Raw genomic sequence first — 27,210 nt, 5'->3', positions numbered from 1 at the left:
CAATGAATGTTAATCATAATTAATGCAAGGCGCCGTCATGTACAATTCGATTAGCAAGGCGTGGGAGACAGTTCAGATGTCATTACTATTTTCCAAAAGTGAAACAATAAAATTTAATTGTGTTGGTTGTGGAAATGGGCAAACATGGAAGGCAAAATGTGACTTTAAGTTTTACCTGTGGGTATTGTCTGTAGATCACTACACTATGGAGTTCACATTCCATGCAGCAGGACGATGGCTCTAGGACACTTGGCCACGGGAGAGAGAATGACTCACAAAACAACCACCAGCCTAAGCGACCGTCAAACCTCCTCTTGCTCCGAGAACCCGCTCGGCTTCCAGAGGAAAAAGGCTGCGGTGATAGACGTCATCACTGAGCGCGGGGGTTAGCGAAGGGACTTGGGGGAGGAGATTGCCCTACTGCCTTATAAGGCTTCTTCCCATGATCCTCTCTTTCTCTTCACCATCTTTCCTTCTTCGTGGCTGCCGCAGCTATGAAGTGAGCAAGAGCTTGGGACCCCAATCCGCTTCCATCCTCGGGCATAGCTTCTCTCCCGCGTTCTGGACTTGGCTTCTCCTTGCCGTAGACACCCTCCCTAATGGGCTTTCGCTTTTTGTTATAGGGTCGAGCTGTGCAGTTTCAGTGGGTACAAGATTTACCCCGGACATGGCAGGCGCTACGCCAGGACCGACGGGAAGGTGAAAGGCCACGTCGCTCAAACGCAGCTTGTGCTCTTAAGAGGAGAGACCGGTCTAATTCGGTCTGAGCGTGTTCATTTACCGCGTCTTTCTCGGTCCCTGAAAGGCTTGTTTCCGGGACCGTGTGGGCAGTGGTTGTTAGCATCAGAAGCTTCTAAGTAAACACCATTCTTGAGGTTTGATCTAATGTGAGGTCGGAAATGAGGAGTTTGGGTAACTCAGATGTCCGGGAAATGGGCAGCCGAAGTATGTGGCTATTTTAGGGGGACCACGTCCTCTTAATGCCGGTAGGGACCGGAGCTAGATGCCTCCTGGAATTTGATACCCCGCCCTCTCCTGCGGTGTGAGCTTCGGTTTCCCGCTTTCTATGTAAGACAGGACAAACCCCAGAGCCTTCGCGGTGGCACCCCAAGTTGTGTGACCCAGGCCTGTTGGTCTCTGTGGGACAAATGAGACAGAACTAGAGTATTGAGAGTTCCAAGCTCAGCTTCCCGCGTTCCTTAGTTGAGTAGGTGACTTTGAACTTTCTACAGGTTTTCCAGTTTCTTAACGCAAAATGCGAATCCGCATTCCTTTCCAAGAGGAATCCTCGACAGATAAACTGGACTGTCCTCTACAGAAGAAAGCACAAAAAGGGACAATCGGTAAGTACAGTGCAGTTCGATCTTGGGGGCTCTGAAGTTTAAGCATCAGTTGCTGCTCTGTGAAATTGTAGTAAATGAGACAGTCTGGGAAAGCGCCCTTAACGCTGTAAAGCATGAGTGATTACAAAATCTCCTTATACATCACAGGCTCACAGGAATGTTGAATTGAAATTTGAAAGCATCCCCTTGCCAGAGTCCGATAAATGACATTATGCACACTTGAGTTATAAGGCACTGTGGAGGTAATTAAGGGGTTCCAATGGGTAGAAATTAAATAGTATGGCACCTTGGTTTTGAATATGTTTGTAGGATTAGTCCTAATGGGTATCAGTGGAATCTTGTAGCATATTAGTTTGTTCTCAAGACTGAATGTATTTTGAAGTGCTCTTTAGCTTGTTGGAGAATTTTGAGGAAAAAAAACGCCATGGCAGTAGGGTTAGTATTCAGGAGGCTTGGGATATTTTAGTGAACACCTCCTGGGTGAAAGACAGCACAGATCTTGTGGGAGTTCAGAGGAAGAAAACATTTCTAACTTAAAAGTAGATTTGACACATCCATTAGGACAGTCCTTATCCAGTAAAGGGGGTGGGGTGTTACCAGTGTTGCTGAGGATGTGGGAAAAATAGAACCTTTGTGCATTGCTGAATGTGAGATGGTACAAGCACTGTGCAGATAATTTCAGTTTCTCAAAATTAAATGGAACTGTATCCAGCAACCCCACTTCTAGAAATATACCCAAGAAAACTGTTAAGCAGGAACTTAATACAGATCATTTCTATGCCAATGTTCATAGCGCTGTTAATCACAATAGCCAAAAGATGGAAATGGCCCATAAGTGGGTGAATGGATAACAAAATGTTACATACATATGATGGAGTATTATTCATCTTAAAAAGCTGGTAACTAGCCAGTATGGATTAACCTTTAAGATATTATGCTAAATGAAATAAGCCAGATACAGAAGAACAAATAACATACGATTCCACCTTTATGGGGTACCCCTAGTGGCAAATTCATAAAAAGACAAAGTAGAGGTTACCAGAGGCTGGGCAGAGGAAGGGAGGAATGGTGGAGGGCTGTTTAATGGATGTAGAGTTCGGAATGATGAAGTTACAGAAATGGACAGTGGTGGTAGTTACACACAACATTGTGAATGTACTTAATGCTGCTGAGTTACACACCTACAAATGCTTTAAGATGGTTAATGTTACGTATATTTTATTAGCAAAAGTTGGAATTTCACTGTCTTGATTCCTGGACATTCCATAATACTTGGTAGGTTTCTTATATTAAGTCATTTTCCAGTTGACTTTCTTCCAGTGACAGTACTTCAGGTAAAAATAAAATAGGTGAGTTGAGGTTTGATAGTTTCTTTTTTTTCCAGAAGTAAATTGTTTACCTTAAACAGTCTCACTGAAATCACTTTTGAAGTGGCTCACCTGGGTGGCTCAGTCGGTAAATCTTCTTGACTCCTGCTTCCTGCTCAGGTCATGGTCTCATGGTTGTGGAATTGAGCCCGACTGGGCTCCAAGTGCAGACTCTGCTTCGGATTCTTTATCCCTCCTCTTCTGCCCCTTTTCACTCACACACACATGCTTCCCCCCTCTTTTTCCTAAATAAATAAATCTTGAAGTAAAAAAAAAACTTTTGAAGTACCATCCAGTAAACTTCATCAAGAGTTTTACTTTTGTCTTTTTAAAGTAGTAAAAAATGGCCAGGATTTGTGAGAGATTATTTAACTAATTATAATTAGAAAGTTTATCTGCCTGTTGTAGTATTTTATATATTTCTTTTCAAATGATTGCATGAATTATTTTTGTTGAATATTGCTATGCTCTGAATGTATACCCTTTAAATTCATATGGTGAAATCTCACTCCCAGAGTGATGATACTAAGAGGTGAGACCTTTAGGATGCTCTGCCCTCAGGAATGGGAATAGTGTTCTTACCTTAAAAAAAAAAAAAAAAAGTTGTTTATCAGGTGCTCAGTCTGGTATTTTGTTGTAGTAGCCCAAGCTTACTAAGACAGATAAATAAAAATCTTAAGATTTTGTTTCCCCCATGTTCATGAAGCAAGGTTCATAAGTACACTCCATTTTTTTGTTTTGTAGGAAGAAATTCAAAAAAAAAGAACCCGCCGTGCAGTCAAATTCCAGAGGGCCATCACTGGTGCATCTCTAGCTGATATAATGGCCAAGAGGAATCAGAAACCTGAAGTTAGGAAGGCGCAACGAGAACAGGCCATCAGGTGAGGAAGCCTTCATTATGAGGATTTCAGCTTTTGGGATGGATTATAGGTTATGTTCAGATTTATAGACATAGGAATCTAATTTATGTTATTTTGTGTTTTGATACTTGCATCTATATAGAAATTGCCAGTCATAAATATTAAAAGTTTAATAATGCAGAAGTTTATAATATAGTATATACTTAATGACTTGTTGAAATTTTTTATGCAATTAAAGCTACTGCACCATTGCTAATCTCTGTTAAGCTGACTTGGTGGTTAATGACATTTATTGACAAATTGTTTGGATTTATCCTACAAATAATTGCAGATGGGGAAGGAATATGATAATTCTTACCCAAAACACTCTAGCCCCTTGTTAATAAACTGTACTCTGAAGGAGTAAAACACATTACCTTAAGTTATTTTTAACTCCACAGGGCTGCCAAGGAAGCAAAAAAGGCTAAGCAAGCATCTAAAAAGACAGCAATGGCTGCTGCTAAGGTAATTGTGAGATTGTCTTGGATTTCTTATTTAAAGTAACAGGAGGGGTCCTGGCTAGCTCACATGTAGCCTGTGACCCTTGACCTTGGGATTGTGAACTCAAGCCCTATGTTGGGTATAGAGATTACTTTAAAAAATAAATAAGTAACAAGAAAATTGATTTTTAATTCAAATATTGATTAATAAAAGCTTCAAGTTTTTAAGGAATTCAGCACAAAGCTTCAATGAAAATGATGTTTATAACCGGTTTCTTTTTTCTTTTTTAAATATTTTTATTTATTTATTTGACAGAGATCACAAGTAGGCAGAGAGGCAGGCAGAGAGAGGAGGAAGCAGGCTCCCCGTGGAACAGAGAGCCAGATGTGGGGCTCGATCCCAGGACCCTGGGATCATGACCTGAGCCAAAGGCAGAGGCTTTAACCCACTGAGCCACCCAGGCGCCCCCATAACTGGTTTCTGGGTGGGAGATTTCAGAGGTCCTTTTCCAGACAAAAATTGGGGAAGGGGAAAATAAAGGTGGCTTTTGTTTTTAAAGTTTTCAGTAACAGTACAGGGTTGGCCCAGCTTTTCTCAGTGTTACCAGTTTAAATAACCATAGTAAAATTTTCACAGCCATTGGTCTCAGGTGACTAAGAATGTCCTTTTTCTGTTCTGAGGACACAGTTCAGGATCCCACACACATATCTCCTCACTTAATCCCTCCAGTCTGTGATATCTTTTTTTTTTTTTCTTCATTTACATACATAGAAGTGGACTTTTAACTTCTCAGGAGGAGGGTGACTTTTTTTTTTAATTCAGTGTTCTAGAATTCATTGTTCACACCCAGTGCTCCATGCAATATGTGCCCTCCATAATACCCAACCACCAGGCTCACCCGACCCCCCACCTCCCTCCCCTCCAAAACCCTCAGTTTGTTTCTCAGAGTCCACAGTGTCTCATGGTTCATCTCCCCCTCCAGTTTCCCCCACCTCAGTTCTCTCTGTCTCCCCATGTCTTCTGTGTTATTCCTTATGCTCCACAAGTAAGCGAAACCATATAATTGAGACTCACTGCTTGAAGGAGGAGGGTGACTCTTAAGAATATTGGGAATGTAGTTAAATATATAATAAGGAAAATCTAGAATACATAGAGAATCTGGACATGAGCAAGGTGATTTTAAAAAGTTGCATGGAGGGTGCCTGGGTGGCTCAGTGGGTGAGGCTGTGCCTTAGGCTCAGGTCATGATCCCAGGGTCCTGGAATTGAGCACCCCATCGGGCTTTCTGCTCAGCAGGGAGCCTGCTTCCCCCAGCCCCTGCCTGCTTGTGATCTCTCTCCCTTCCTGTCAAATAAATAAGTAAAATATTAAAAAAAAAAAAAGTTGCATGGAATAATGCCACATAACGTTATCTTTTTACAGGCTCCCACGAAGGCAGCACCTAAGCAAAAGATTGTGAAGCCTGTGAAGGTTTCTGCACCCCGAGTTGGTGGAAAACGCTGAGTTGGTGGATCAGATTTTTAAATAAACATCTGACTATAACTATATTGTGGTTATTTTTACTCTGAAAAGGGAATGTATTGGGCCTACATTTAATAGCCGAACTAATCTTTTTAATTATTTTCTTATTGAGTACCCTTTTCCATGGTAGACACATCTTTGTATTGGGCTTGCCTTTTGCTCACTGGTATTTCATCTCTTACCATTAGTTGATAGCTGAGTTAGAAGTGGTTAAAACTTCAACTGTACTATTAATCTCTTGCTTCCAGAAAATAAGCTTAAATGAAGAGTACAATTTCATTAGCATATGAGTAGAATAACCTTAACAACTTTCCAAGATAGTTTGTTGAGCTGGGAATTAGAACCATGGTTAAAATTGCAAAAAGAAAAATGGTAACCTGATGTTTAAGAAATACTTGTGTGTAAATTGTGATAAGGAAGAGTAATAATTAGAGTTAAGAATAGCCCTGCAGGGGTGCCCTGGTGGCTCAATGGGTTAAAACCTCTGCCTTCACCCAGTCATGATCCTGGGATTGAGCCCCGCATCAGGCTCTCTGCGTCTCTGCTCAACAGAGAGCCTGCTTCCCTTCCTCTCTCTCTGCCTTTCTGCCTACTTGTGATCTCTGTAAAATAAAATCTTGAAAAAAAAAAAAAAATAGGCCTGCACTGGGATGCCTGGGTGGCTCAGTTGGTTCAGTGTCTGCCTTCGGTTCGTTGTGATCCCAGGGTTCTGGGATGGAGTCCCACATTGGTCTCCTTGCTCAGCAGGGAGTCTACTTCTCCCTCTGCTTGTGCTCTGACAAATCTTTAAAAAGAAAAAGTAGGCTTGCTCTGGGATGCCTGCAGTTCAAGGGATTGAGCCCTGCGTTGGGCTCCCTACTTAGCAGGGAGCCTGCTTCTGCCTCTCCTTGTTTGCTGTTTGCATGTACTCTGTGTCTCTCAGATAATAGTCTTAAAAAAAAAAAGACAAGGCTTCCACTTCGTATAAGGTAGATTATCTTGCGTTCCATGCTGCCAAGTTAAGACTGTAAACAGTGAATAAGCCTCATCCTCATTTGAGAAACATGGTTTTATACATAGAATACTTAGGTAAAGGTAAAAATCACATCCCACCCTCTCCACACACACCTACATTCTATCCAAGGTGATGGAACTAATGATTGTTCTGTGGAGGTGATGTTAAATTCAAGCATTGTACTAGGTGTTGGGAATAAATAGTCCTTTGGGGGGATTTGAATACTAAAAATATGTGTAAAATCAATCCTAAAAAAATATGCAAGATAGACTGGCTCTGGTTTAGAAACTTAAGCTTTTGCTTGGGGAGAAGATCATTTTTATTGTGGTAGTGTTTATGAAATTACAGGGAAAAATAAATCATTATTTACCTATTAACAAGGAAAGCTTAACCAGTCAAAATACCCAACTTGAATTTAAAGTTACAGAGTTCTAAAGTTTGGACACAAAGTTCTTTTAAAGAACTGCTTTACATCTTAATACAATGAAACTGCCAATTCTAATTACCTTGATTACTGGGGAGCCTGCTGCCCAGCAGGAGCTAGAAATAAACACTGAATAACTGTTGGATGGTAAGTTTAGCTTTTAGACCAATTAGACCACCTGTAAGATCTTTTTCTTCGTATTGGCGCAAAGGTACAGAGGCGAATCCAAGTATGGTGGGCTTCACAATGCTTTTACAGTTTTGGTTTTGTTTGGCAAAAACTGAATTGGGTGTAAGGGGATTTAAGTTTTTTGTATTCACTTACACAGTTTGTTAAATTTTTATTTAAAATATGTTTTAAATTTAAAGGGGGTCCATTTCACAGCTGAAGAGTGATGGTGCTGACCCAGCACACAGTTCTTGAAGCATTGATTTGAATATCTGCTTTGGATGCCCCACCCCAGGGAGGGTAGGGGCGCATCTCCACCTTCTAATTCTTCCTTCTAGAACTGTCTATGGATTGAGTGACCCTAAATAAATTCCGTATCTGGTCGTTCTGTGACTCAGAGCTTACTTATCTACAGCCATTCAAGGATGTTCAAGGATGCTCCTCAAGTATCTAAGCCATCTGCTAATTCCTGCAACCCCCACCCACAAGTACTACAGAGACTGGGTGCAATCCTGTATTTTGAGCCCAGTGCATTCACCTGTTGTCTGCCCCTAACCTCTCCCCACAAAAGAGCCTCACCCAAGGACTGCCGACTCCAGCCTGAGGAGGAGGGGTTGGCCAGGAGTTCTCAAGCGCCAATAAAGCACTGTCAGTACCTAACCCCTTGTCAAGCAGGATGTCATAGACCTGTGGTCTTGTCTGAGCTGCAGATTAAAGACATGGAGGGGTGACAGCAGCCATCCCTCTGGGCTACCCGCTAAAAGTGTGAAACAGGACTCAATGCACACTGGAAAATGGAGTTCAAGTCGCCTCAGCCTTTTGTGCATTCACTAAGTACTGGGTGTAAAACTGAGAATTTCCCCCTAAATTTATGTAAAAATATGTGCGAATTAGGCCGCAAGAGTGCTAGCTACGCCTCCCCACTCGTTGCCAACATCGTTACCTTAATATATAGAAAACTGCCCCTATGTACGATTATTCCAGAAAAATCCCGACTATTCCATGCGTGATTTGGAGCCAACAGTTTAAATTTAGAAATTACGTTAAGTACTATCATTAAGGGACTTGGATTTTGAACGTTAACTGATAATTCCTTTACATGTGAATGGGCTGTCTTTGGTCTTGGCGTCCATAGGCTTACATTTTACTAAAAACCTCAAAATCTGATGCTTTCCTGTTGTCGGGGGATCTCAGAAGGTAGGCGGGGCAAAAACAGACTCTTCTACATCTCGGCGTACCTCGGACAAGATAACAACAGCCCACCAACTCCTACACGTGCTCAGAGCATGGGAAAGAGGGGGAAAAAAAAAGGGGAAACTGCCAGGACTTAAGATGTCTGCTCGAAGCGACTTTGGTCTCCCAGGAAGGGCCTACCCGCTTCCAAAATGTCCGCCCGCAGTCCTCACGTCACTCGGTCGGCTTCTTCAAGCCAGAAAGCCAGTGCGCTCCAATCAGGACTCAGTCCCCTCACCCAATGCCCTTGATCACGTCACTTCCGGTGGTGCAGCAGCCATTTTGTCAGTCGCCAGCGGATCCCGCGCGCTGGAGAAGTGCAGTTCCCCCTGGTTACCAATTCGTCCGTTCTCCCTTCGCGCTGCGGGCGCCGTCGAAGAGCACTCACCACTGATACAGCCGTTCCTCCCTACAGTGCCACCGCCGCTGTTGCATCCGCTCGGAGCTAGTGCGCTGTCTTCCTCCCCCACCACTGACAGGCGCCCTCAGGGAGCCGCCGTCAGCGATGTCAAGCGAGGAAAGCTACCGGGCCATTCTTCGCTACCTGACAAACGAGCGTGAGCCGTATGCGCCGGGCACCGAGGGCAATGTCAAGCGTAAAATCCGCAAGGCAGCTGCCTGCTATGTGGTGCGCGGTGGGACTTTGTACTACCAGCGGCGGCAGCGGCACCGCAAGACCTTCGCGGAGCTGGAGGTGGTGCTGCAGCCGGAGAGGCGCCGGGGGCTCATCGAGGCGGCGCACCTGGGCCCCGGCGGCACTCACCACACCCGGCATCAGACCTGGCACGACTTGTCCAAGACTTACTGGTGGCGAGGTAGGACCTCGCCCGTGGCGAGGGGGCGGGCGGCGGCTTGTTGCCCAGGCAAGGCCCGCTGGCAGAGGCGGGCCTGTTCGTGCACGAGCGAGTTTGGGGGTCCCAGACGCCCCTCGTCGGGCCAACCTGCGCTCGCCGGCGGAGCGGCTGCCAGGCGGAGCCGAGAGGGTGGGGGACGCGAAAAGAGCCGCACTTCCCACAGGAAGGAGGCCTGGGAAGCTGGGGGCGGGCCCTGGCCCGGGGTGGGGCGAAGGGGGCTTCCCCGGGGGCCGGGCCAGCCTCCGGGAGGGGCCGGGCGGCGCGGGCGGCGGCGAGCCCGCCTCCTTGCTGCGCAGGAGGCGGTGGCTCCCGCCCTCTCGGGACGCTTCTGGAAGGCGGGGTCGATGGCGGTGCGGAGCGGCAGTCGCGTCTGCTAAAACCCTGTTGTGCTGATGGTCTGGGGGAGGGACGAAGCCAGGGCTGTTTGCTCCAGCCGTTTCCGCTGGGTTTTGGCCTGCGGTTTTGAGGTTCTCTGGACCTGCCTGCGCGTATTCCTCAAATTGTGCTACTGTGGCGTAAATAAGCAGTAAGGCAGTTGTGCGCAGAGGTGATCTGAAGGGACTGTCTGGGAACAGCCATCTCCAACTTCGATTATGAGGCAAGGATTCTATGTAAAGAATAACAGATACCCTTCATTCTGAATGTTTTCATGTCCTTCCCTCTGATACCGTGAAAAGCTCTTTGGAAACTCTGAGGCACTATGTATACCCAGAAAAGATACGGTTACTGTGTTTGTAATAGTCAGGAAATAACTGTTCTCAAGTTATCTTGACTCCTTGGGAACCAGGCAAGGGAAGGAGGACAAGGGTCTTTACCTCTCTCACTGTCCACAAAGTTGATTTACATTCATTTACGTGGACACTGTTCAGTTGGAATCAGTGAAAGTTTTGCAGGCCCTGATAAGCCGTTATGTCTGGAAGGATTCAGCCTCTCACTCTCCTTATGGCTCTGGAGAAGTTAGGAGTCTTGGTTACTTATCTGTGAGTAAAGAAACTAGACTACTCAATACTTTCTGAAGTTGTTTTCTGTTAATGAACTTTGTCATCAAGCCTATTGACAAACTAAGGGGTAGTCCTTCTTTTGTTCCTTAGAGTTCTTTCGTGTTTTCAAAAACGGTCCAGCTCTTGTCTTCTTAAGTGTTTTCCCGTAATTTATTTTCTATTTTAAACTAATATTTGAATGAGATTCCTCTAAAGGGAAAAAATTTTGAGGGGTGAATGCGGAGCAATTGCATTTTGTTAGGGCTGGTTTGGTCAGACCTGGTTTTCTTGAGCAAATGTTTCAGGTTTGATACTTTATGACATCTTTGGGTGCCTGACTAGTTCAGTCCAAGAAGCATCTGATTCTTAATCTCCGGGTGGTAAAATCGAGCCCCACCCTGGATTGTAGAAATCACTTGAAAAAAAAAATTTTAAATACTTTATGACACATTAAAAATGACAATTACAGCTAAAAGTAAGCTTGATCAGATTTTTACATCAGGTGTAGCTCTGAGCTCTTAGTTTTTTTTTCACTCATTTAATCTTGATAAAACCTTGTAAGGTGGAAACATTTATAGCTCTATTTTACAGGTGAGAAAGCTAAAAGTACCAGGAGATTATATGTCAGAGGTCCCGCAGTTACCTTTGTAATTTCACACTCTTAACCACTGCTAATATGGTGCTGTAAGGGTTTAGTGTTAATAATTTTCCTTCCCAGGACCCCTGGGTGGCTCAGTCGATTAAGCGTCTGCCTTTCGCTCAGGTCATGATCTTGGGGTCCTAGGATGGAGTCCAGCATCTGGCTCCCTGCTTCTCCCTCTTCTTCTGCAGCTCCCCGTGCTTGTTCTCTATCACCCACTCTCTCTTTCTTAAATAAATAAAATCTTAAAAAAAAAAATACCCTTCCCTGAATTTATTATCTTTGTATGATAGTGAATGAAATTTGATGGGGCGGCGGGGGTTTGTTTTTTGGTGTGCAGTGTTTTAGACAACTGAGACCATGTTTACGTTTAATTGAAAAATGAAAGAGATACATTTGTTATTTGTATACATTTGTAAAATTAAAAGTCCTTAAGCAACTAGATAGCTATTCTTGAAGTACAGTAATTATGGTACTAAACCCCTGGCAAGGGAGGCCCTGAGATCCTTTCAGAAGATCCACAAAGTCAATTATTTTAATGATAATTCTAAGGCATTATTTGCCTTTTTTACTCATTGTCTCCCAGGTATACAGTGGAGTTTTCCAGAAGCTCCGTGACATATGATATATGGTATTAAATTGAATGCAGAAGCATATATGATGATCTGTCTTCTGTTGAGCCACACATTAAGAAGATTTTCAAAAATGTAAAGTAGTACCCCTTTTCTTACTAATTTTGTTTTGTTTGGGAAAATAGTGATTTTTCATAAAATGCTATTTTAACATTAATGAGTTTTTGTTATTTGATGATCTCATTACTTATTATTTTAGTACTTCTTCCTTTAAAATAAAAATTTGGAGGACCTACCTGGTTCAGTCCATAGAACATGTGACTCTTGATCTCAGGATCATGAGTTCAGACCACCCATTGGGCATAATTTACTTGAAAAAATAATAAGAATTCATAATAAGCATCAGAGAAGTTTGCCTCCCATTATTAGATTTTCATTTTAAAACGTTTTTTTTTTAATAGCTCTTCATTTTGATATTTAATACATGAACACTTGGGTTGTTTACTTGTTTCTACTCAAAATATACATATTCCAGAGCCATAGTTGTATCTGTTTATCTGAAAGCTTTAGATTTGATCAGTGTAGGTGCCAAAAAAAGAACTATTCCAGAGTCATTCCACCAGAAGTTGTATCAAGGACAGTTTACTGAGATTCATTATATATTTTGCTTTTTTGGAATGCTGCCATCATAAGTTATATTCTAGTGCTCAGGCAGGTTTGTAGCAATTTCCCTCCTTTGAGCATAGTTGAAAAACTTGAGAGAAAGAGAAGGAGAGTGCCTGACATTTACATATAGCACATTTTGGGATGTAAAATGTTAATAAATATTCTTGCGTCCCCCCCCCCCCGCCACACACACATCCTCTTATTTTATCCTGTATTGAATTATGTGGTGCAGTTTCAAAATAAATGATTCTCTCCCTTGCCTCAGTCAGATGCTGATGGGTGGGGAATTTACAGTGAAATGCTTCCAAAAGCATTATTTTTGTTTATACTATGGGATAAATGGATTCCACTGTTATTTGGTCTAGAAGAGGAGGATGTAATCTCTAGAAAACCCACCAAAAACTGGGTCTTTGTAAATATTAGGTATAACTAGCCATTGTAACCTCTTTGAGGAAAACAAAGAAGGAAGAACTAAAATCTATGGAGCTAGAAGTGGGAGCCCCCGAACTGGGGGTGGTCATTGTATCCAAAACTGACAGGGAAGGAGGTTCTTGAACAGCTGACAGGAGCAGATTGTTCAGTTTGGCAAATAGATCTCTAAAGCATTGGTTCCCACCCCAGGGACGATTTTGCCTCTCAGGGGACGTCTGGCTGTGTCTGCAGACAATTTTGGTTGTCATAACTGGGGGTGAAGGTGGTGGTGGTTGAGGTGTTGCTGTTGACATGTAGTTGAGGAGAGGTCAGGAATGCTCCTAAACTTTCTAGAGTAAGAATGGACAGCAAAGACCTTTGCACCCCTCCCGACTCCCAACAAGAATGATCTTGGCCCAAAATGTCAACACCACGAAGGTTGAGAAACCTGCTCTAAAGAAACTGTTTCTCAAGTTGTTTTATTAGACAACTACCCACTAAGGTCTTTCATCTTTATTTTTTTGGTGGTTTTTTTTTTTTTATTCTGTGCTCAGTGAAGAATCTTTTAATGGTAACTTGGTGTTTTATGTGGGTTTTTGGTTTTTGTTTTGTTTTTTGTTTTGTTTTTTAGTACCGTAGAAGTTGATGAGTGATTATTACTGTATTTAACAAATACTTATGTAGTAACTATGTGTCATATATTGTTCAAAGAGTTTTATAAATATTAACAATCACAGCAGCACCTTATTGTTATCCAGTTTTATAGCTGATAACACAAAGGCATAGAGAGGTTTAGCAACTTGGCCATGGTCACAGAGCTAGTTAGTGGATTCAGATTTTGTTGCATAAGTAGTTTCAACGCTTTGCAGTAATGTAGTAAATTAACTACATTTATACATTGATGCCTTTTAGTGGTTAACCAGAATCAGTCTTTCAGCTTAATCAATTCTGGATTAACTAAAGAGGTCAGGTTTCTGAATCTATAAAGCTAAATTTAAGATGATCCCATCAAAACATTAACACTCAGATGAAAGGATTTGAAACATACCCAGTCCCTTTCGAGACAATTGTTAGACTATCATACATTAATAATTTTTTCCTGCAGTTTTTATTATTTTCATCCTTTTCAAATGCTTCATTTGTATTTTCTCCAATACCATTTGAACTTAACCAGTTTATAGTGTAATCAGACTTATGCTGTATGCAGAATATATTGAACTGTGTAGAATCATAAAATGTTTGGAAATATAGCCAAAATTAATTAGGGGAAACAATGCCTTCTTCTTTGTTTATTGTGAACATGGAAATTTCCACGTTTTTTGTTTTTTACTTCGAAATACATATTCTCAGGAAGCTTAGGTGGCTCAGTCAGTTAAGTTTCCAACTCTTGATTTTGGCTCATGTCACAAGCTCAGGGTTTTGGGATCGAGTCCTACATCAGGCTTCTTGCTCAATGCTGAGTCTGCTTGTCCCTTTTCCTCCCCCTCAGCCCCATGGCCTGTACGTGGGTGCATGCGGTCTCTCTTTCTCTCTCTCACAAATAAATAAAATCTTAAAAAATAGATATATTCTCTTACATGTCTTCTATTCTTTTTTAAAAATATTTTATTTATTTATTTGACAGAGAGATCATAAGTAGGCAGAACAGACGGCAGAGAGAGAGGGGGAAGCAGGCTCCTTGCTGAGCAGAGAGCCCCATGCGGGGCTCAATCCTCGGACCCTGGGGTCATGACCTGAGACGAAGGCAGAGGCTTTAACCCACTGAGCCACCCAGGCGCCCCTCCATTTACTCTCAATTGTATGTAAAATATATATATATCCCTCCAGCCTTTTCATCACTTTCTTTAAACTGCTCCTACATACCTCATACTGGTATAGACTTTTTATTGACTTAAGCATTTTCAGACGTTAGAATATATGTTGTCCTCTAAACGTGCACATGCAAATTCACTTTTTATGGAAGTTTTATTTAACCCTAACCCATTATTTCCTAAGTTATGTTTTGGGGTGGGGGGAAGGGGGTCTTTATTTTTTTTTAAGGGGGTCTTTAAATGAATAAATTTGGCAAATTCTTATTATATTTCTTCACTATAGAACTCTCAGAGGTTTGAATATAATAATACCTATTATATGCATGTTAAATGAGAGTATAATTTTCTGAATTTATTAGTCCAGTGTATATTTTTAAGTAAGTATAGGACATTTTTTTTTTAAGATTTTATTTATTTATTTGACAGAGAGATTAAGCTGTCATAAGCAGGGAGAGCGAGAGGGAGAAGCAGACTCCTGCCAAGTAGGGAGCCTGATATGGGGCTCAATTCCAGGACTCTGAGATCATGACCTGACCCAAGGCAGCCACTTAACCATCTGAGCCATCCAGGTGCCCTGGGACATAATACAATTTGAGAAATATTGCTTGAATATTATCTGAAGGTTGAAAGTACAAGGAACCATGTTATAATTTGACATCTTGAAATTCTTTTTAGGAATTCACTGTCTATATCATTTTAGCTTATTAATGAGCCTTTCATTTACGTTTTACTTGGGGATTGTGGGGAAGAGAATTTTCTGTCATAGTGATGGACAGTTGTCTTCCTGTGTAAGTTAGCATAATACACTGAAAATCATAGGGATTTTGGAGGCCCAGTTGTGCAATTTAGTTTAGCAATTGACTTTGGACAAGTTTCTTAACCTCCTAGAGCTTCATTTTCTCATTTGTAGGATGGAAATTAATTGGTCTTATTTTACAAGTGGTGTTCCTCACTGCTCCTTACCCCTACCCCAACATGCTGAGCTAGAAGTTGAAATTCAGAATAGGGTTTTGTGAGTGGTTTGTGTACAATCTAACTTTTGTTAGATTGTTTATGCTGTTTTTTCATACAGCCCTAAAATCTCATAGCTTTCAAAAATGAGATTGATTTTATACTTTCATTGCAAGTTGTGGTTGTAGTTCAGGTTGCAGTTGACTCCGCCTGTCTTTTTCAGGCTCTGTCAATTCGGGCTCTAAAGGACGGCATTTATCTGGAACATGCCGTCATTTGAGAGAGGGGACAAAGATCAGAGCCCTGGAGGGAAACCGTGCCTTTTAAAGCTTCTGAGATGTGGCACACATTATATTTATTCATATTCCATTGACCAAAGCATATTGCATGGTCAGGCCTGATAGTAGGTTGGAGAGGTAACCACATTATATTACTGTTCATGAAGGTTATATTGGCATTTTCATGTAGTTCCTTTAGCATGAATGAGTTGCACATGGAAAGGGGCACTGTTATGTAATCATCTTATATGGTGGGGAAGTGAATAACTAGGAATAAACAAAAATAAGCATGGATACAAACCATCATTTATAACCTTCCATCTATGAAAAAAATGTACTTTATGTCCTAAAAAAATTAATTTTTACATACTTTATGGGACATGTGTGTGTCTGGACGTATGCACTCAAACATATATCAATACACATAAATTAACCAACAATAAATAATTTCAATTTTCAAATGACAACAGCATTAAATTTGACTTTTTATTTTTATATTTATTATAGGCATATTAAAGCAAGTGAAAGATTACATTAAACAGTGTAGCAAATGCCAGGAGAAACTAGATCGCTCCCGTCCAATATCAGATACTTCAGAAATGTTGGAAGAATTGGGACTAGATCTTGAATCTGGAGAAGAAAGTAATGAATCAGAAGATGATCTGAGCAATTTTACTTCACCTCCAACTACAGCCTCCAAGCCTGCAAAAAAGAAGCCAGTATCAAAACATGAACTTGTATTTGTAAGTGGAAATTTCCATCTACCTTTAACATCTGTAACTAATATATTAATATTTATAGTCTTGGTAAATTTTTTTCTTAAAGTACTGAAATGGCTTGACTATTGGCACTGAGGTTGGAAATTTAAGTAATGCACTTAATGTTTCAGGTAATGCACTCTCTTGTTACATACACTAAAAGTATGCTAATACTGCTTTTTCATTAATCATAAATATTCCTGTTGTTTCTTCTCTTCAGAAGTTCCTTGGTTTGTTGTTAATCATTCTTCCTATCTTTTTAAATGGTATATTGGTACAGGTAGACAGAATACATTTCTGGAAGCAGTCTCTAGGTCGTGAAACAAGGTAAAATTAAACTGGCTAGGCCTTTATTTTTTACCTGCAATTACTTTATACATCATGAAGTTTCTGACTGGTAAGAAGAGGCAGCAAGAAGTGAGATGCAGGTTTCCACTGGGTCAAGTAGAATGAACACAGCAGAAAATAGTGAGAATGACCTATTTAAATATATAGATAATAAATGTTTTTTAAAATATATAGATACTTGAATATATAGAGAATAAATATTTAATTTTTGTTTAAATATATAAATAGTAACATCTCACTGTTTTCTTCATATTAATTAATGGTGTCTTTAAAAGTGAATAACATGTCATGTTTTAAATTCTGTTAAAGGTAGAAATACAAATGATATATAATACAACTCTTGGTCTTAAACTTATTTTGATAGGTTGACACCAAAGGAGTGGTGAAACGTTCTTCTCCAAAACATTGTCAGGCTGTCTTAAAACAGCTCAACGAACAGAGACTCTCCAACCAGTTCTGTGATGTTACTTTGTTAATTGAGGGAGAAGAGTACAAAGCTCATAAATCTGTTTTGTCAGCTAATAGTGAATATTTTCGAGATCTTTTTATTGAGAAAGGAGCTGTTTCCAGTCATGAGGCAGTGGTGGATCTTTCTGGTAAGAATTTTCTAATACTCTTGCTTTTGTTTATAAGTACCTACTGGAAGAAGATGTGTGTGTGTGTGTGTGTGTGTGTGTGTGTGTGTAAGTACCTACTGGAAGAAGGGGTGTGTATGTGTGTGTAAGTACCTACTGGAAGAAGGGGTGTGTGTGTGTGTGTGTGTGTGTGTGTGTCTGTCTGTCTTAGAAACTCAGGATTTATGCTGCAGTGGGAAAAGCCCACCTGTAGTAGTACACTAAGCTGAATTGAAAAAGTCTTTCCTTTTAGCAAAGTTTCCAAGGTAGGATTATAGAAAAGCCTGTCATTTTCTGTCACTACCTCTTTGGTGAGACAAATGTAGCAGTAGAAAAATTTTTGAGATTAACATAGCTAAAAACAGTTTGAGAGAAATCCATAACTGCATCAGTGTTACATTACACTAAGTGTATATGTTATTTAAAAATTGACTGTTAAAAAGTCAAAGATACTTCCTGTATCTTAGTTGTGGAACATGTAATAATAGAGCACCTTTGAAGGTCTGTTGTTTCTCATTTTTAAAGATTATTAGAATTCATTAGTTTGAATAATAAAACTGTTAATATACATTAATCAAAATTCTAGGTGTGGCTTTTTTCTTTGCTTTTATTGTTATTGTAAATGAATAATTTGACTTTCTTTTGGCCCACTAGAACTTATATATTGGCTTAGGAGTCAACAAATGAAAATTTAGGAAGAATTAAAATAGGTAACCTTATTTATACATTTTTTTCATAATATTAACTTACTGTAACTCCTGATTACTGAATTACTGATATCACGGTGTAAAATATTATTTTCCTTTTCTGAAACAAAAAAGTGACTTAATCCAGGTGTATAAATACTTAACTTAGTTAACCACTGGTCCTTTTCTACCATATATATATATAAAATATATATATATATATATTATATTTTATTTAAAGTAGACTTCACACCCAATGTGGAGTTAAAACTCATGACCCCAAGATCAAGGGTTGCATGCTCTATCCACAGAGCCACCCAGGCACTCCTACCTCATGCTTTTAAAAATCACTTATTCTGGGAGGACAAATAACGTGTATTTTTTCTTTGCTGTAACTATGTTTAATTATTAAAAAAAATACTTATTAAGCATCTGCTATGTGTGAGGAACCAGCCTAGGCTCTGGGGATACAATGGTGAGCAAAGATTTTCATGGAGCATAGGATTGCATTACATTTTAGATGAGCGATATTTTCTTTTTTCTGGGTTCGATGACTTAGGAGAAAATATGTCTTATACTGGGCTATCTGAATAATAAAATTCATCACAGATGTAGTCTTTTGATATAAGTTAGCTTTGGGATTTCTTCTCCGTCTTTTATGCATTTTAAGCAGGAAGAGAGGTATGTGAGTGTTCTTTTCAGTTTCTCAGCAGCTTAGAGAATAAAGTGTTTGCCCCAATTAACTGCAATACAGCATCCTAAAATTCCAATGAAATACCTCATTTATTTTTCATCCTATATGCTTATTTTTATATATTGTGCAGCAAATATAATGTAATTCAATAGGCAAAGTAGATGGTTTTTATTTTGTTTTAATATTAGGTAAGGAATATAAAACATGTACAGTATAAAAAGATAAAATGTACATCTTTTTAAATTACTCAATTAATGTAGTTGAATTAATTTGTGTTTTCCTTTATTTGTTTATGCTTGTAAAAAATTTTTCTGTACTGTCATAAAGACATGTTCATAGATTTTCTTTTTAAATTTTCATAGTTTTTCTTTCATATTTAAGTTTTAATCTGTTTGCAGTTTATTTTTGTTGGTGTGAAATAGGTGTTTGATTTCATTTTTTTCCCATTTTAATCATCGCTTCTCTCAGAGCCCTCTAGTGAAGACCCCATCCTCTTTGTCAGTTCACCATTCAGATTCTCTTAACAAAACAGTCCCACAATGCTGATTCTAGGCTTTCTTCTAGTCTATTGGTTGTCTTTCCATACACTGTTTTCACTTGTCTTAATTACCTTACCTTTATAATAGCAAGGGGAGTCTCCCACATTTATTACATTGAATTAATAAAGTTTTAGAGTTATCCCTAACAATCTGAAACACCTTTTGTAGGATTACTCCAAGATACTTTATATGTTTTGAAACTATTATATTTTTTTCTTAAAATTATATAATTTCAGATTTATTTTGGGTGTATATTTTGTATATAGTAATACTGCTACATTCTCTTAGTCATTCAGTCATTTACCTATAGATTCTTTGGAATTTTCCATATAATGAAATAAATTATCTGCCAATAGTGTTGGTTTTGTTTCTACCTTTCCAGGTTTTGTATTTTGAAAACTTTTTTCTTGCTTTAAAGTGCTGTCTAGGACCTCAAAAAACCAGTTGAATAGAAATGATAGGGGGTTTACTTATCTCATTCCCATTTCTAAAGAAGGTGCTTTTTTACCACGAAGTATATGACATGGTAAATGTTTTAAATAGATAACCCTTTACTGTTTTAACATTAAGGATATTCCCTCTAAAATGGGTGCTGGTTTGTAATTCTCTGAGGAGCTTCCCAGGTATAATCTGCACAGGGAGCCAGTACTAATGAGGATTGTTTGGGGCAGCTGCAGGATGAGTAGATCTCTGTGCCAGAATCTTAGAAGTTTATATAGAGGCCTTAACAGTGTTCAGTCAGGTACTCAGGAGGCCTTAAGTGGGTTCAGTCAGGTACCCAGTCCAGAGGGCCTCAATACTAAGTTTCTATTTCAAAGATGTATTTTGGGGGCAACTTCTGGGAACAGAGAAGGCAAGTGAAACACACCTTTCAGAAACAGGGGAGTGGTGGAGTCCTCCACTTGTCTGGGTCCATCTAGCTTGAGGGTCAGCTGGAAGTCAAATCTTTTTGATGACCTCCTCCAGCAGTATTGACTTACACGTATTTTTTCTGTATTTATTGAAACTGCCTGTATTCTTACCCTTCTGTTAATGTAGGAAATTACATGGATTTTCTGTTAAGCCAGTTTTTTTGTTCTTGAAATAAATCCAGTTTAGTCATATTATTACCAGCTTTTGTATAAATTGCTGTTTGGTTTGCTAATGTTGTCTAGAACATTTGCACGTATATTTACAAGTAATTTTTCTTTTTCACAATTTCATGTTTTGATATCTGAGTTGCTCTAGTCTTTTTTTTCTTTTTTAAGATTTTAATAATTTTATTTGAGAGAGAGTGAACAAGAGAGCATAAAAGCAGGGAGGGTCAGAGGGAGAAGCAGACTTCCTTCCATGCAATGTGAAACTCGATCCCAGGACCCTGGGATCATGACCGGAGCTGAAGGCACATGCCCAACGACTGAGCCACCCCGGCACTCTGAGTTGGTCTAGTCTTATAAAATGTATGCTCCCTCCAATTTTTAGATACACTAAAATATACTGTGGATTAGCATTATTTTTTCTTGAATGTTTGGTAGAATGGTGGCTAAAATTGCCTGGGCTTATACTGGAGTTGGAGGGAAGATTTTTAACTACTTATCTGGCATATTTAATGGTTAGAGAGTTATTCAAGCTTTCTTTCTTTCTTTAAGATTTATTTATTTTGAGAGAGAGCGAGCATGCGAATAAGTTGGGGGAGGGAGGACAGAGGGAGATGGAGAATCTCAACCAGACTCCCTGCTAAGCTTGGAGCCTAATGCAGGACTCAGTCTCACAACCCTGAGATAATGACCTGACCAGAACCAAAAGCTGAACATCAACCTATTGAGCCATCCCCTCATTTGCATTTTTATCATTTTTCTGTAAGTTATTTTTTACAGAGTTGTAAAATAGTCTAGTCAATAGCATTAAATCAGTGGTGCATCTTCAACACTGCTCTTAATACCTGGTAATCTTTTTTTACCTCTTACCAAGTTTTGACTAATTCTTCTTGACACACCATTCAAAGAACAGCTGTTGGGTCACCTGGGTGGCTCAGTCAAGTTAAGCAGTGGCCTCTTGATTTTGGCTCAGGTCATGATCTTAAGGACATGAGAGCAAGCCCCACGTTGGGCTCCATGCTCAATTCAGAGTTTGCTTGTCCCTCTCTGCTTGCATGTGCTGCTTCTCCTAAAATAAGTAAATAAAATCCTTAAAAAAACAAAAAATTGTTTAAAAAAATAAAGGAACAGCTTTTTTTTTTTTTAACTGATTTCCCTTCATTAATCTGCCTTTTACTGTATTTGAGTGTTACTGTCTTTATTTTTTAAAGTAAACTGTACACCCAGCATGGGGCTCACACTTAGAACCATAAGATCAAGAGTTACATGCTCTGCTGACTAAGCCAGACAGGGGCCCCGTTACTCTTTTTTTTGACTGTTAAGTATAATGCTTTTCACCCATTAGCTCCCAGCCTTCCTGACTTTCTGTTTTAAGCATCGAGTCTATAAGTTTCCCTTTAACACTACAGATTTGTTGCTTTTAACCCTACATGTGGTCTATTTTTATAAGCTTCATTTTACTTGAATAGAATGTGAGTCTTTTCATTTGGAACCAACATTCCATTTATTGTGGCTTGTTAATTCTTTACTGATTATTTTGTGTGCTTGATCTATCAGTTATTGACAGAGGTGTTTTAGAATATTAATTAATGTGATTCATTTGCATATTACTGAGTTTCTTCAGTTTCTGTTTTGTGTATCTTTTTTTTTCTTTTAAAGATTTTATTTATTTGACAGAGAGAGATCACAAGTAGGCAGAGAGACAGGCAGAGAGAGGAGGGGAAGTAGGCTCCCTGCAGAGAAGAGAGCCGTATGCGTATGCGGGGCTTGATCCCAGGACCCTGGGATCATAACCTGAGCCTAAGGCAGAGGCTTTAACCCACTGAGCCACCCAGGCGCCCCCTGTTTTGTGTATCTTGAGGCCATGTTTGTTTGCATATAAGTTGCATATAAATTTCGAGTTACTGATTTAGGATAAAATACCCTTTTATTATTAGGTAGTGATCCTCTTTATCTTTGTTGGTGATTTTTACCTCTACAATCTAATGTTGGCTGCTGTTATAAACATTTTTTTTTTCTATTTTGACTGCTTTAGTAAATATTTTTTAGATACGTGAACAGTATTTTCATTACTATTTCCCTAGCATGTCTTCCATCTTTTATCTTCAACCTTTTTGTATCTTTATGTTTTACATTTCTCTTTAAACATCTTATTTCTGGATTTTGTTCTTAATCTAGCATGAGGATCTTTGACTTTCAACTGTCCTGCATAAAAATGGTTGAACTTCATGAACCCAGAAATTGAGATTATACTTAATCAGTTGAGAATAAGTCTCAGCCAGTATGCCTTCAAAACTTGTTTCTGCCTCATTTTCTCTCTTCTACCTTTTGGAATTCCAATTAGATAGACATTTCTTACTTTATATTCTGTGACCTTTAATTTCTCTTCTGTATTTATCTCTGTGTAGATTATCCGGGAAAATTTTAATTGACCCATTATTTAGCTGTGTTTCATTTGCTGTTAAATTCATTTATTGAGTTTTTATTCCAGTCTCTTCTCCATTCTTTTTTTAAATTTTTATTTTTATTTAAGTGAGTTCTGTACCCAACATGGGGCTTTGAACTCACAAACCTGAGATGAAGAGACATATGCTCTACTGACTGAGCCAGCCAGGCATGCCTCTTTTCCATGTACTTCTTTTTCAGATGTCTCTCTTAGGGCGCTACTTTTTATGACCTTTTGCTCTTTACTGGTGATATGCCACTGCTATAATATTTGATTATAGCAGTACTTAAAATATTTGCAGATTTGATTCATGCTGTTTGTTTCCACTAGCTCTTGTTCATGGTGCCTTGCTTATGGTTTTTTTTTTTTTTTAATCTGTGCACAATGAATTCATATTCTTTAAAACTTTGTGGGAAATGTTTTGAGTTCTGGGTTGAAGGTGTTTTCCACAGAGAAAACTTTGGATTCTTAAAATGCTGAGGGCATTACCAGTCTGGGATTGCTTTAAATTCTGAGCCTGAGGATTTTTTTGACTATGAAACTGCTATATATTCAACAAAAAATCCCACCAAATTAAGCTTGGTTTGTGGTCATGACTAATCAGGAAGGATTTCTTACATCCTTCACTCAGTGCTGGGGTACCAAGTATATTTAAAATACTTTAAATATTTCTCTCTCTCTCACTTTTTTTTAAAGTAAGTAGGTCAAATTAGGGTACCTTTGTTGGCCATATTGCTGGATGTGGAAGTCCATCCCTGTCATAATTTTTCTTTCTTTTGGTTCCCATTAGCTTCCCTTGTATAATCTGAAATTGGCCTCTGTACCAAAGAAACAGGCAGACCATTCCAAGCTGGTAGGTGGCAGTTTTAATAAGCAAAGGGCACTTATATATGAGGCTTGTCTTGGGTGACAACAAGACAAGCCTCATATATAAGTGGCAGCAAGATGAGTTTATCTCTGAACCTCCCCAAAACCAAACTTAAAAGATTAGAAAGATGCCTTAACTGGGTCGCATCACATTAGTATAGATGTTTTCAGTATCACATCACTGTCTCATGGTTATGTCCTTAGAGCAGCCTCAGGGAGCAGGAAAGGCAAATGGCACCCCCATTCCAAGGACAGGGAGGGGGTGAGGAGCCTTTGCCTTAGAGTCCAGGTCACAGGTCAGCTGGAGATCACATCTTTTTTTTTTTTTTTTTAAAGGTTTTATTTTTTTTTAAGATTTTATCAGAGAGAGAGGGAGAGAGAGCGAGCACAGGCAGACAGAATGGCAGGCAGAGGCAGAGGGAGAAGTAGGCTCCCTGCCGAGCAAGGAGCCTGATGCGGGACTCAATCCCAGGACGCTGGGATCATGACCTGAGCTGAAGGCAGCTGCTTAACCAACTGAGCCACCCAGGCGTCCCTGGAGATCACATCTTTTTGATGATGTTCTCTAACACTATCTATAACCAACTGTTTTGTCCATTTTTTTCTTTTTTTAGTTTTTAATTTTGGTAAACACACATTATAAAGTTTATCCTCTTAATGACTTTCAGGTATTAACTCTGTTCACTTTGTTGTGTAATGGATCTCTGGAACTTTCTCTTTTTTTTTTGCAAAGTTGTCGACTTTGATTAAAATGTTTTACGCAATCTATATATGTGTATATGAAAAGGCTGGAGCAAAAAAATACTGAAATTATCTGCCATTTCTCTCAGCAGAATTATGAATGATTTTTTAATACTTTTGTGGGTTTTTATGTTGTACAGTGAACATGATTGTGTCTTTGAAAAAATTGTTTTAGATATTTGAAGTGTTACTTGGAACAGTGTTAATTCTTTTGTGGGAAATTTTTTCTTATGACTTCAAACTTAAAGAAATTAAAAAGGTGCTAAGTAGAAGTCTAAAATACGTTATTCTGTTTGTGGTTTTTGTTTGTTTTTTGAAAGAAACACTTACCTCAAGCTTATTTAACTTGGTCTTATAATTTGTAGCAAAAGTAACATGGCTTCAGCCTATTTAATTACCAACTTACCTAGGATGACTGAATTAGCCGTAATGATGATGTCCATGTGTAGTGCCTTCAATTTGCAGTGGGACTATTAATATACCTCACAGTTTAAGGCTTCCCTTCTTTGTCCATCATTTATGGACTACATTTTATGTACCTTGAGTCAAAACTGAAAAATAGAGCAAATGTGAGTTTTTAAAAAGTTTCCTTCTTTATTTTGGTAAAAGATGTCTAAGATACCAAAGATACTCTAAGATATTCTGTGATACCAGAAAAGCAAGGCATAGGACAGTGTATGTAATATGCTACCAACTGTAAGAAGGGGGAATAAGATTATTTGCTTAACTGTATAAAGAAGCTCTGAAAGCTGTACAGATTCTTAATCATACTGATTGTGGAGATGGAGTTGGACTTACCACTATTTTATCTTCCAATTTTTGAATCATGAATATTAATAGCTTTTGAAAGTGAAGTATTGAGAACTTAGAAATAAACTGCTTTTATTTTCTCACATAAAATAAGAATGTCATAACTCCTGTGTGTGGTAATTATTTCCTTCCTTAGACCAGGAATAGGCAAACTGTAGCCCAAAGGGGAAAGGCTCCCTTCTCTCCCTTTTTGTAAATAAAGTTGTATTGGAATACAGCCATGCTCATTTATGTGTGTGTAATATCTTTGGCCACTCTTTTCAGCTACAGTGGCAGAGTTAAGTAGTTAAAATAGACACCTTATGGCCTGCAGTAATTATTAATCTGATTCTTTACAGGAGAATTGTGCGGACCCCTATGTTAGATCTTGTTCTTAAATTTTCAGTAGTACAGCCCTTTGTTCACGATCATATTTTTATATGGACTTCTATTATTAAAATATACAGTTATACTTACAGAAGTGAGGTTAGGGGACAGGTTGGTTGAACCCTGCCTACTCACCTGCCTCCCTCTCTTTTTTTACCCTCCATTCTCCAGCAGCTGTTTCTTGAGGGGAATTTGAGGAACCCCCGGGGTTCTAAGGAGTACAGTTTGAAAATGACTGCCTTACAACAACTCTTTGAGGTAGTAAGTCTGATATTATTTTCTATTTTAGGTATTGAGAGACTCGGCTCATAGAAGTGAGTTAGTCAAGGCTTATTAAACAACCAGAACACAAAACAAGTCCAGAGTGTTTAATTGCAGAATAAATGGTCATATTTGCCTTTTTGCCTTTGTATTTTATTTTATATTGTCATAATCATGTATTAATTGTTTTTCTAAAGTGTTTTAGTAGTTATTTAACTTTTTTGTACCCCCCTCCTTTTTTTTTTTGTTCCATGTAGGTTTTTGTAAGGCAAGCTTCCTTCCTTTATTGGAATTTGCCTATACTTCTGTGCTAAGTTTTGACTTCTGTAGCATGGCTGATGTAGCCATCTTGGCACGCCATCTTTTCATGTCGGAAGTTTTAGAAATCTGTGAAAGTGTTCATAAACTAATGGAAGAGAAGCAACTAACAGTGTATAAGAAGGGTGAGGTCCAAACGGTTGCATCTACCCAGGACTTACCAGAACAGAATGGAAATACTGCACCTCCTGTGGCTAGCAGCGAGGGAACCACAACATTATCTACTGAACTTGGGGATTGTGAAATTGTACTGTTGGTGAATGGAGAATTGCCTGAAGCTGAGCAGAATGGAGAGCCAGGACAACACCCTGAACGCCAGGTTTCTTCAGAGGCTCAAGCCACTCTGTCACCGGCAGGCTGTGTAACTGGTTCCCATCCTGAAATGGAGTCTGTGGATTTAGCAACAAAAATTGATGACACAGAACAAGAAGCTTTAAACAGCAGAAAAGATAGCACACTTTCTAATATTCATCCCAAACTTTCAAAAGAGAATGTAATCAATAGCTCTCCAGAAAACAATGGTATGGGAAATGACATGTCAACTGAAGGTATCTATGCTGAAGACATTCCAGAACCAATGCAGAACCTTGGCCAGTCTTTAAAAGAGCAGGAAAATCTAATCACACTGACAACAAAGACAGACCTGGGCCCTGATGATGAAACTTACAAAAGCAGGCTTCGGCAGCGTTCTGTTAATGAAGGGGGGTATATCCGACTACACAAAGGAATGGAGAAAAAGCTGCAAAAACGGAAGGCTATTCCGAAGTCAGCAGTTCAGCAGGTATAATGAAGAGGTGACCTTTGTGGTTTTAGCTTTAAGTCAAATGCATTCTGTTCATAAATTTAATACCTGTCATGAGAATTATTTTGGAAGGAAGGGCAGTAGGTGTAGGAAAGCAATACCAATATTAATACCAAATAAATACCAATGTTAATAAGATAGTATTAATTTGAAATATTATAACATGATTCATGACTTAAAAAATTAAAATGAATTGGGATGCCTGGGTGGCCAGTTGGTTAAGCGTCTGCCTTCGGCTCAGGTCATGGCACCCGGCATCCTGGGATTGAGTCCTGTGTCAGGCTTCCTGCTCACAGGGACTCTGCTTCTCCCTCTGCCCCTCTCCCCTGCT

General features: G+C 39.3%; 2 protein-coding genes across 2 annotated transcripts in view; both read left to right on the top strand.

Moving 5' to 3' along the window:
- Positions 1–394: 394 nt before the first annotated feature.
- On the top strand, positions 395–5,593 carry RPL24 (ribosomal protein L24). The gene is made up of 6 exons (XM_032852081.1): positions 395–499; positions 624–699; positions 1,233–1,343; positions 3,455–3,591; positions 4,011–4,074; positions 5,473–5,593. Exons 1-6 carry the CDS (start codon positions 495–497, stop codon positions 5,551–5,553), a joined length of 474 nt encoding a protein of 157 aa, XP_032707972.1. The 5' UTR covers positions 395–494; the 3' UTR covers positions 5,554–5,593.
- A 3,048-nt stretch (positions 5,594–8,641) lies between these two features.
- The window catches only part of ZBTB11 (zinc finger and BTB domain containing 11), a 30,037-nt gene continuing 11,468 nt past the window's right edge, over positions 8,642–27,210 (top strand). Inside the window, exons 1-4 of the mRNA XM_032852079.1 lie at positions 8,642–9,205; positions 16,061–16,296; positions 17,024–17,255; positions 26,017–26,858. Of these exons, the coding sequence (XP_032707970.1) occupies positions 8,896–9,205; positions 16,061–16,296; positions 17,024–17,255; positions 26,017–26,858 (1,620 nt within the window). The 5' untranslated portion in view covers positions 8,642–8,895. The remainder of the gene's footprint in view (positions 9,206–16,060; positions 16,297–17,023; positions 17,256–26,016; positions 26,859–27,210) is intronic.

This window comes from Lontra canadensis, unplaced genomic scaffold (assembly GCF_010015895.1).
Source record: "Lontra canadensis isolate GAN:19392208 unplaced genomic scaffold, GSC_riverotter_1.0 scaffold6, whole genome shotgun sequence".
NCBI lineage: Eukaryota > Metazoa > Chordata > Mammalia > Carnivora > Mustelidae > Lontra > Lontra canadensis.
Note: the sequence above shows the minus strand (reverse complement) of the source record. Positions and strands in the feature narration are given on the sequence as shown.

Bases quoted from the DNA above. Each gene is read 5' to 3' on its own strand.
- RPL24 (XM_032852081.1), top strand. The intron at 3,592-4,010 runs GTGAGGAAGCCT...TTAACTCCACAG, and splicing joins CAACGAGAACAGGCCATCAG to GGCTGCCAAGGAAGCAAAAA. The intron at 4,075-5,472 runs GTAATTGTGAGA...ATCTTTTTACAG, and splicing joins CAGCAATGGCTGCTGCTAAG to GCTCCCACGAAGGCAGCACC.